Here is a 10,681-nt window from a genome sequence, read left to right as displayed (position 1 = left end):
ATACCGCGTTGTTTACACAGCGGCTGCACCGCCCGCCCGATATAAAACACGGTCAGTTCCGAAATCTACTAGTTTTGCAAGTGCGCCCGACAACCTCACACTATGGAGAAGAGCTTAGCTAACAAAGTTGTGGTCATCACCGGCGGAGCCGAAGGTATCGGCTACGAGGTCGCCGACAGGTACCTGTCTAAAGGCGCCAAGTTCGTTTTCCTTCTCGACATCAACGAGAAACTTGGTAACGAAGCCGCTAAAAAATTAACCGCCAAACATGGAGCCAACAAGGTTGCATTCATGAAATGCGACGTCACCACAGACTTAGTACCTGTAACGAAAAAGATTTTCGAAAACTACAAGGTCGACGTCCTTCTCAACAACGCTGGAATCCTCAATGACCGCTTGCTGAAGAAGACGATCGACATCAACGTGACTGCAGTATGTGAATGGGGCTTAACCTTCTGGGACCATATGAGGAAGGACAAGGGTGGAAACGGAGGTACCATCCTTAACCTTGCCTCTATCTACGGCTACAGAGTTGACCAATACTTACCTGTTTATCAAGCTTCGAAGTTCGCAGTTATGGGATTCACAAAGTCTTTGGGACACAAGGCCAACTACGACAGGAGCGGTGTGCGAGTACTGGCGATGTGCCCTGGATTCACTGAGACTAAACTGACTGCGGCACCACAAGGCTGGGACATGGGACAAGACAAAGAATTCGAACAATTCGTCAAAGCACAGGCTTGGCAGAAGGTGGAGTCGGTGGGCCAGGCCGCTGTGGATATCTTCGAAAATGGTGACAGTGGCACTGCCTGGCTGATTGAGGGAGCAAAGCCTATTGTTGAAGTTGCTAATGCTAAGTAATTCAACATCGGGAGGTTGTTGCGCACGAATACATTCTGGTAATTATAATTAAATGTTGTTATTTTGTTAAAAATTGTTTTATTTTAACTTTCATATATTATAATTTTTCCTCCATTTTCCCAAATGATGTGCATTTAAAACTGTGAGTTAACCTACATCATACATTCTATGTTACAGTTGTTTTAAAATATTTCTGACTAGACACGAATAATAATTGCGATCTATTATAAGCTTTTATTTAGTTTTTTACATCTGAAAATAATGTTAAAAATCAACGACTAAAAATTATACATTACATAGATTTACATATTACATGGATACTTTTGTACCTCTGCCTACACCTTAGATTATTTATTGTGTAACGTAATTAAAGAATACATATGTAATTAGTCTATGAAAAAGTTAGAATTTTTTGCATAGTAAACTTTGCTCATCCATGTTTGCCCACACACACTAAGACTAAATTTTTTACTATACAACGTTATGTTTGCAATTAATCGGAGTTTTTGCAGATAGCTTATCATAATTTTATAACAGTAAGATACATTTTTATTTTAGTAATACACTTATGTGAGCCACTTTTGTTCATTAGGTATCATTTTCTTTTTCTGTATAATTATATTTGGAAGATTTTTTTATTACAAGAGTCATTTCTTATTAGCTTTACCACAATTATTGTTGACCATAAAAATATTTTTATGAGGCGGGAACCGAACCCACAACACTGCGTAAAGCAAGTGAACTTTTAGTACTGAATCAATCGTTAAGCTAAAAATAACAACAGACAGAACTACAACAAGCCGAGTTATTACGAGTTATACTTCATTTTACAAGATTTATTTTTTCGTAAACCATCATCGTACCACAATCGTAAACCATAGTTTGTCCTAACTTCCCCAATTTACACGTCTCGGTAATTTTAAACAAACAATTTGAGTCGATTTCATTAAATCGCAGATCGGTGTGTTAATGTAAAGACCATGGCTTTTGCTTGGCAAATTATTTTATTGTTCTAATAAGTAATATTGCTACTGAGTATTGAGACTGTTTCTAGCCGACCCTATTCTAAATAAATTTTTGGTATATCCTAAATCAGAGAGGGATGTTTTCCGGCTTACATTTTCTAGGGATATAGGCAAGGAACTGAGCTCCGCCATCCTCTCAGTTCTGTAGAGCTCGTCTGTTTACTGGTTGAAATGTTGAAAATGATTTGTTCTACAACCTCATACCCATAAAGATTGTGCTGTAATAACAAATCATCCTGTATATTGACTGCGATAAGTTGTGAGTGGCTGTATTTGGTTTATAAACGGATTGTAGTCAACAAGCACTAACATTCTTATATTGTTAATAAAGCTGGACAGTTGTCTATCACACGACATGGAGCGGGATCCTAAGAACAAAGTAGTTGTAGTCACAGGCGGAGCGGGAGGTATAGGATACGAGATCGCTGACAAGTTTCTAAAGTACGGAGCTAAAACTGTGATTATATTGGGCCGTAATGAAACTCTTGGCGCGGAAGCTGCACAAAAACTAAACACCAAGCACGGTGAAGGTAAAGCAGTCTTCATAAAATGTGACGTCACTAAAGATTTGGACAAAGTATCCAGCGAAATATTCCAGAAATATGAAACCGACGTTCTAGTAAACAATGCAGGAGTGCTAGACGAGGCCAATATGAGACGGACACTTGAAACCAATCTTATGGCGCTGATGGACTGGAGCATGAAGTTTTGGGAGCACTGGAGAACTGACAAAGGCGGTCGTGGAGGTACAATTTATAACATATCGTCTTTCTATGGGTACGACTACAATCCATATACCGTATACTACAAAACATCGAAAGCTGCAGTGTTGAGTTTCACGAGGTCGTTGGGCCATCCTGTTAATTGCGAGAAAAGCGGTGTAAGAGTGATTGCACTCTGTCCGGGTTTTACTGACACTACTATACTTACTGGTAAAGTATGGGATTGGCACAATGAAGGTTTCCAAAGAGTGATGAAGGAAGAAGTTGTGCTCCAGAGGCCTGAGACCGTTGGCGAGGCTGCTGTGGAGATTTTCAAGCTTGCAAATACATCAGAAGTGTGGGTCGCTAAAAACGATGAACCAATTAAATTAGTTCAGGTTACATATGAAGAAGTGGCCATTAAGTGATGATTTGATTTTAAAATAAAAATATTTTTGTTCTTAATGTAGATGAATAATTTAAATATATTTTATGTATATATATACATATATTGCATATTCGTGCTTTGAAATAGTTTAAAAGTAAATTGCTAGTAAAAGAATTTAATATATTAGAATCTATGAATTTAGCCTAAAAGTAGAATATCGGCACTTAAAAATATTTTATAAACTTTGGTTATCTAGAACAAACCGCAATGTAGTGCGAATGTGCGTTAAAATATTATCTTTGTTGGATTCTTGTTTCATTTTCGGTCAGTTATCATTACCTTGAACTGAGGCAGCAATCAACGAATGACTTTATACACAATGCCACTCTTGTCTGATTGTTTCTAGCTTTTGCTAATGATAAAATTTACAAACAATGATATGGATAAACCAACTATCAATTTTCATTGGCAATCTATATCACTAAACGATCCACTGCTGATAGACATGATTTGGTAATGATTTCGAAACAGATTTGTTGTCTATTACACATATCACTAGGTTGCTTTTTTTGCACCAGTTATCTAATTAGCCCCATCTCAAGGAGGCGATTCAGTCGCTGATAATTATATTATAACTTCAGATAATGTAATATTTGTTTTGTGAAATATTACCTATATTCTAAATATTCTTTTATCAACGAAAATTAAGTATGATAAGGGGTACGTTTATAACCGAATGTTGATCTATATAGCCTGGCATTCTTACATGGTTAATAAAGGAGGACAGTAGTCTCTGACACGACATGAAGCGGGATCCAAAGAACAAAGTAGTTGTAGTGACGGGTGGAGCGATAGGTATAGGACACGAGATCGCTGACAAGTTTCTGATGTACGGAGCTAAAACTGTGATTATATTGGACCATAATGAAACTCTTGGCGCGGAAGCTGCACAAAAACTAAACACCAAGCACGGTGAAGGTAAAGCAGTCTTCATAAAATGTGACGTCACTAAAGATTTGGACAAAGTATCCAGCGAAATATTCCAGAAATATGAAACCGACGTTCTAGTAAACAATGCAGGAGTGCTAGACGAGGCTAATATGAGACGGACACTTGAAACCAATCTTATGGCGCTGATGGACTGGAGCATGAAGTTTTGGGAGCACTGGAGAACTGACAAAGGCGGTCGTGGAGGTACAATTTATAATATATCGTCTATTTATGGATATGAATACAATCCATATGTCGTATACTATAAAACATCGAAAGCTGCAGTGTTGAGTTTCACGAGGTCGTTGGGCCATCCTGTTAACTGCGAGAAAAGCGGTGTAAGAGTGATTGCACTCTGTCCGGGTTTTACTGACACTACTATACTTACTGGTAAAGTATGGGATTGGCACAATGAAGGTTTCCAAAGAGTGATGAAGGAAGAAGTTGTGCTCCAGAAGCCTGAGACAGTTGGCGAAGCTGCTGTGGAGATTTTCAAGCTTGCGAATACATCAGAAGTGTGGGTCGCTAAAAACGATGAACCAATTAAATTAGTTCAGGTTACATATGAAGAAGTGACCCCTTAAGTGATGATTTGATTTTAAGTAGGAAAATCGACGATGTACATATATGACAAATATTAATAAAGGAAGATCTTGAAAAACAGTATTTTAATCTTTATTAGCAACCAATATCATTGAACGATAGGTGAATACAATTAGGTATATGTCGTTGTTGATTCCAAAACTGGTTTTATTTTTTGCTGTTCGTATATATCTTGCCCGATGTATTACTGTTTTGTTTCCCGTTACTTTATTATTTATCAAACGGTTGGCAGAGGTGCTGATAATGAAAAGTATTACCTAATTTTCACTAGTTATGTTATGAGATTCTTACATTACATAAGAGGCCCAAGTTTATTAATTGCCATATACCGGGTAACATTCCAATTCGCATGTAAATTCTATAAAATTTTGGAAATCCGAAAATAATAATGCGCTTTATGACCTAAAAATTGAAACTCTAAATGCAATGGTAATTTATTTAATCAGCTTTTTTACGAGCTTAATAATGATGAACTTAAGAGACACTATTTCAAATATTTTTTTCTATGATATTGTACCTTTGTAGTGTTCATTGGCATGGGCTGCACCGACTGCTTACCATCAGGTTATCCGTCTGCTCGGTGACCACTATGCAATAAAAAATAAAGTGAAACGTTGTAATGGAAACATGTAACTCATTAATCGTGAACAGCATGAACAAAGTGAGTATAAATAAAGAAAATGATAGCTATGTCATTGACGTCATACCCAAAACGATAAGAGAATATAAACTATAATATTAAGTAATACTTAACCTCTGGTTTTGGAACGTAGATGCACGTGAGACACAATGTATCTTTATATCTCATAGCACCATTTTCTTTTTATGGAATAGGTGGCAAACGAGCAGACGAGTCACCCGATGGTAAGCGATCAGCGCCGCCCATGGACACCCGCAACTCCAGAGGAGTCACAGGTGCGTTGCCAGCCTTCTAAAAAGGAGTCTTTTCTTGAATGTATGATCCTTTTGATGGTGGAGCAGAATGTGAACATCAAGACGAGCAAAAAAGTGCACGGTTGTGCCACATGTTGGTTCATTTATCATCATTCCAACTCATCCTAATACGTCGGTGTTTACGAGTCGACTAAGGGACCAGATTAATAGACTGGCATTTTCGTGTAAACCTGATTTGAACTACGGTCTCCGCTTGCTAAGCGTGGATACTATAGTTGATTCCTTCCGACCTACTAAAAACCTTGATAGCTCACGTCTTTATCGCCGAATGAACTGCCTACAATCCGTAGCGTACCATTATAAATACACCGACTATTATCTATAGGAATCAGATTATATCATTGATAAACGTTATACGTATATTTAAAGTTCCTTCGCACTGGCTGGCCACTTATGTAACACAATTACTTACTTTACATATTTACTAATTACTATTTATTATTACTATTTCATAATTTCGTTTTAATATTTCGTAATATTTTTATTTTTTTTTTGATATTTCAAGTGACGGTAATAGCAATCTGTCCTGGTTTCACTGACACTGTTATACATTCTGTTAATATGTGGGAGTGACTAAAGGAGGAATTTCAGAAAGTAATGGAAACAGGAGTTATCATGCAAACACCAGTACCCTTAGTATAAGTTTGCTTTACGTTGAACGAAAACGAAACGAAAGCGCATTCGGCGCTCTAATTGGTTGGTTTATTTGAGCCGGCCAATCAGAGCGCTGAAGCGCTCTCGTTTCGATTACTTTATACGTAAAGCAAACTCGTACTAAGGGTACTGAGACAGTTGGCAAGGCTACAGTGGAGGTATTCAAGATTGCAAATACAGGAGATGTGTGGGTTTAGGAAAATAATGAACCTGTCAAACTGGCTCCAATGTAAACAAACGGCTTGAGTTTGTTCAAATCGCTACGATAGCAAATAGATTTAAGTTTATACCATCTGTTCTGTCTAATGTTTGATTTTCTTGCACAAATATCTCAAGTTTTTAGCATACTATTTTAAATTAAAAACGTTTTGTTATAAACAAAGCCTACTGTTATTTATTTTCTACAATCTGCACCACAATGAGATAAAAAAACACATGGTGTGATAACCACATGAATAGCAACTTCCTTCTTGTTCGAAATCAGTCGAGCTAGAGATTTATACAATATTTTGAAATATTATGAAATGTTTATCTAAATTATTGTTTTGATTATTTACTTAAGATTTTTAGATAAAGCTGTTCGTATCCTAAAATGTAATATATAAAGCATTCTTAGTAATTTTGTTGCCATAAGTATACAAGAAGTTCTGTAGAAGACTGTGCTTATAGCAGTTGACATGGCGAACGACCCTAAAGATAAAGTGATCGTGATTACGGGAGGAGCAAGGGGTATAGGATACGAGATTGCGGACCAGTTTCTGACAAACGGCGCAAAGACTGTTATCATATTGGATCTAATTGATGCAGTCGGCGTTAAAGCAGCCTTCACACTTAACGCTAAGCACGGTAAAGGCAAAGCTGTCTTCATAAAATGTGACATCACAAGAGATTTAGACAAAGTCTCCAGTGAAATATTCCAAAAATACGACGTAGATGTACTTATTAATAATGCTGGAATTATAGATGAGTTTTCAATAAGGAAGACAATTGAAATTGACTGCATTGCACTAGTGGAATGGAGTATGAAATTCTGGGACCACTGGAGAACGGACAGAGGCGGTCGAGGAGGCACAATATACAATGTAGCTTCAATATATTCATACGAATTTGATCCATTTACAGTATTCTATAAAACTGCGAAGCATGCAGTTTTAGGCTTCACGAGATCGCTTGGCCATCCCTTTAACTACGAAAAAACTGGCGTTAGAGTATTTGCTATATGTCCAGGTTTTACTGACACAGTGATGCTTAGTGTTAAAATATGGGACATACACAGAGAAGCATCTGATAAAAACGTATCAGAAATGAAGGTGCAGACACCAGAGACTGTTGGTAAGGCTGCTGTGGAGATCTTCAAGGTCGCAAAGACAGGAGATGCGTGGGTCGCAGCTAATGATGAACCTATACATTTGGCTCCAATGTGTTAGATAAGTGAAAGAAAATGTATTAAGTAAATTTGATAGTTTAAGCTTTTCATAAATTATAATATATAAACAAGTAATAAAACATTATCTACTTATAAGTATTAATCTCATTTTTATTGCATATCTTGATCGATGTGCGTTTCTCTCATAACTTTCTGCCTCGACAGCAAAACTGCAGAATGTGCTGTCGTCGGTGCTATTTCTGAACCGACAGGACCTTTAACACTTCAAGAAAAGAGCGTATTCTTTTTAAAAAGGCCGCCAACATACTTGATCATATCCTTAACTATTCCTTATCCAGTTGCGTTTTTCCTTCTGCATGAAAGGAGGCGCAAATCACACCACTACCCAAAAAGCAAATCCTGAATCCTTTTCCGACTATCGTCCAATTTCTATTTTACCTTTCCTTTCCAAAGTCCTTCGTCCCCAACGTCTAATCTAAACCAGCTTAGTGGTTTCCTCACCAAACACCGTCTCCTTAATCACCAATCCGGGTTTCGTCCACATCATCGACGATATACGATCCGGTATTGAAAACGGTAATTTAACTCTCCTCACCTTGCTAGATTTTAGCAACGCCTTCAATTCCGTCGATTTCGACATACTGCTTGGAATACTGAGCTCTCTCAACATATCTCCAACTGTGATTGATTTCTTTCGTACTTACCTGTGTGGCCGCCGGCAGCGTGTTGCCGTCGAGGGTTCATACTCTTCCTGGTCTGATACGGCTGCTGGCGTACCACAGGGGGGCGTTCTTTCTCCTTTACTCTTCGCAATTTTCATAAATTCTATCTCTAACGAACTTCTCTCTTCCTACCACCTGTATGCCGACGACCTGCAAATACTCACAAGCACCTCTGATGAATTTTCCGAAGCAGTCAAGATGGTTATACTTGGCTCGTATATCCGAATGGAGTACGGCTTACGGCCTAAAGGTGAATCCCACGAAGACCCAGGTCATTGTTGTCGGTGGCCCTCGTTTACGATGCAAGATTGCGTGGACACAGATGCCACCCATAGTTTTCGACGGTGCTACAATACCATATAGTGGTACTGTAAAGGATTGGGTATTGTTTTGGACCAAGACGGCTGGGGACCTCAACTAGGCACTGTCAGTCAAAATGTTTGCATCTGCGAAGTCTTTGTGCAGACTTCGGAACTTTCTTCCAACTGCTACTAAAATTGCGCTAGCTCAATCACTTCTCCTTCCCATTCTCGATTATGCCGACGTCAGCTATCCGGATCTTACCGAAGCGCAGTTAGATAAACTTGAGCGACTCCAAAACTTTAGTATAAGGTTTATATTTGGATTACGCAAATATGACCACATTTCCGAATATCGTGCGAAACTCAAGTGGCTGCCGATCGCCTTCGCCGGAATACTCATATCCTATCTCTTCTATACAATATACTGTTTAATCCTGCTACCCCCATTACCTCAAGGAACGTTTCAGGTTCTGTCATGACACACATTCTAGACCAGTACGGTCATCGGAGAGACTCAAGCTTGAGATGCCTCAACATGAAAGCAGAGCCTTTGACCAATCTTTTACGGTTCGAGCCGTGCGACTGTGGAATGCGTTACCACTCTCAGTAAGGCAGGCACAGTCGCTCGCTACTTTTAAGGTGCTCGTGAAGGATCACTATCTTTCCAAGCTGTAACACAGCGTCATTATTTCCTTGCAGTCGTTTTCTTTCTGCTACCACATTTTCTTGTCATTTGTAACATAACTATTATTTCTTGTGTATATATGTATGTATGTATGTATGTATGCATGTATGTATGTATGTAGGTAGGTATGTATGTATGTATGTATGTATATGTGTGTATTTGTGTATGTATGTAATTGTATATTCATTTATATGTAAGTACACTTAGAACCACCTCCACTAACATTCACCATCTCCGTCCACCCAAAGGTTGCCTGGAAGAGATCGCTGTAAGCGATAAGGCCGCCTTTGTACCCTACCATCCACTTAGCGCTACTTATATTTATTTGTCTGAATTGTAAAAGGTGTACAATAAAGTTTATTATTATTATTTTTTAACATATATTTTTTTATCTCCGGCATGCCGGGAAAACCGATGGCACGGGCCTAAGCCAAGTGTTCATCAGTGTGGTTGCGGGTTGTTAGGGTTTGAACTATGTTGTCGGAGTCACACTGAAGAAATTTTCTTCTGCATGTGTTAAGAATAACTGCCTTTTGTAACAGACAGTAGGTGCTAGGGGGCAGGTTTAGAGAGGTAAGGGACTGATGCAGCTGTTTGGGAATAACGCCTGTAGAAGATATGACAATCGGAACAATAATTTTTTTGCAGACGCCAGAGTCGGGTGATCTCGTCTTTTAATTCGGTGTATTTGGATAGTTTTTCGGCTATTGTTGATTGTAGGTTATGGGTGTTTGGTACAGCTATATCTATTAGAAATCCAGTTTTATTTATTTTGTTAATTAGTGTAATATCTGGTCTGTTATAATGGTGCGATCGGTAAAGATTGCTCGGTCATAGTACAGTTTAGTCGTGTTGTTCTCTAAGACTGTTGGGATTGATTTATAATATGGTACAACTGAATCAAAGTTTGAATTGTTGAGCTAGTTTCTGGTGAATTATATTGGCGACCTGATGTCTGTGTTTGTAATCGGTCTGGGCTATTGATTTACAGGCTCCGGTTATATGTTGTGGTTTCGGGAGAACTATTGCATTTCCTACAAGTGTCGTTTGGTAAATTCTTAATAATATGTTTCCTATAATTTCTTGTTTCTATGACTTGGTCCTGTATAGCTAGCATGAACCCTTCGGTCTCCGGGAAAGTTCGCCTCGATTTAGCCATGCGTTCGACGCTTCTTTGTCGACGTTTGGTTGGCATAAATCTTGGCGGTGTCTTCCGTGTAGAGACTTTTGGGTCCATTCTAAGCATTTTGTCCTATCGTCAGTTAGGTTTCATTCTTCTGCTGTCGTTAAGGGATGTTTGTCCTATTTGTTTGTGGAGTGTAGAAGATTCAGCTTTTGCAAAAAGTTACAGAGCAGTGATTTGTTTGTTGTGGAGATTTAAAACTATAAGACCCCTACCTCCCTCTTTT

General features: G+C 38.5%; 4 protein-coding genes across 4 annotated transcripts; all 4 read left to right on the top strand.

Annotated features, from left to right (window-relative positions):
• The first annotated feature begins 23 nt into the window (after positions 1-23).
• Positions 24-934, top strand: LOC118263962 (15-hydroxyprostaglandin dehydrogenase [NAD(+)]-like). The gene has a single exon (XM_035576244.2). The coding sequence runs from the start codon at positions 103-105 to the stop codon at positions 859-861; it is 759 nt and encodes a 252-aa protein (XP_035432137.1). The 5' UTR covers positions 24-102; the 3' UTR covers positions 862-934.
• A 1,251-nt stretch (positions 935-2,185) lies between these two features.
• LOC118263961 (alcohol dehydrogenase 1-like) lies at positions 2,186-4,626 on the top strand. Its single transcript, XM_050704948.1, has 2 exons — positions 2,186-2,985; positions 4,523-4,626. The coding sequence occupies exons 1-2, from the start codon at positions 2,242-2,244 to the stop codon at positions 4,547-4,549; spliced, it is 771 nt and encodes a 256-aa protein (XP_050560905.1). The 5' UTR covers positions 2,186-2,241; the 3' UTR covers positions 4,550-4,626.
• LOC118264063 (15-hydroxyprostaglandin dehydrogenase [NAD(+)]-like) lies at positions 3,779-4,626 on the top strand. The gene has a single exon (XM_035576406.2). It carries the CDS (start codon positions 3,779-3,781, stop codon positions 4,547-4,549), a length of 771 nt encoding a protein of 256 aa, XP_035432299.2. The 3' UTR covers positions 4,550-4,626.
• A 1,328-nt stretch (positions 4,627-5,954) lies between these two features.
• On the top strand, positions 5,955-7,701 carry LOC118264533 (alcohol dehydrogenase 1-like). The gene has a single exon (XM_050704949.1). The coding sequence runs from the start codon at positions 6,854-6,856 to the stop codon at positions 7,601-7,603; it is 750 nt and encodes a 249-aa protein (XP_050560906.1). The 5' UTR covers positions 5,955-6,853; the 3' UTR covers positions 7,604-7,701.
• Positions 7,702-10,681: the final 2,980 nt, after the last annotated feature.

Source organism: Spodoptera frugiperda, chromosome 26, assembly GCF_023101765.2.
Source record: "Spodoptera frugiperda isolate SF20-4 chromosome 26, AGI-APGP_CSIRO_Sfru_2.0, whole genome shotgun sequence".
NCBI classification, from domain to species: Eukaryota; Metazoa; Arthropoda; class Insecta; order Lepidoptera; family Noctuidae; genus Spodoptera; species Spodoptera frugiperda.
This window is presented reverse-complemented; position numbering and strand designations above follow the sequence as displayed.

Coding starts and splice junctions, on each gene's coding strand:
- LOC118264063 (XM_035576406.2), top strand. CDS start 3,779: ATGAAGCGGGATCCAAAGAACAAAGTAGTTGTAGTGACGGGTGGAGCG.
- LOC118263962 (XM_035576244.2), top strand. CDS start 103: ATGGAGAAGAGCTTAGCTAACAAAGTTGTGGTCATCACCGGCGGAGCC.
- LOC118263961 (XM_050704948.1), top strand. CDS start 2,242: ATGGAGCGGGATCCTAAGAACAAAGTAGTTGTAGTCACAGGCGGAGCG. Junction 2,986..4,522: donor AACCAATTAAATTAGTTCAG/GTTACATATGAA, acceptor AAATTAGTTCAG/GTTACATATGAAGAAGTGAC.
- LOC118264533 (XM_050704949.1), top strand. CDS start 6,854: ATGGCGAACGACCCTAAAGATAAAGTGATCGTGATTACGGGAGGAGCA.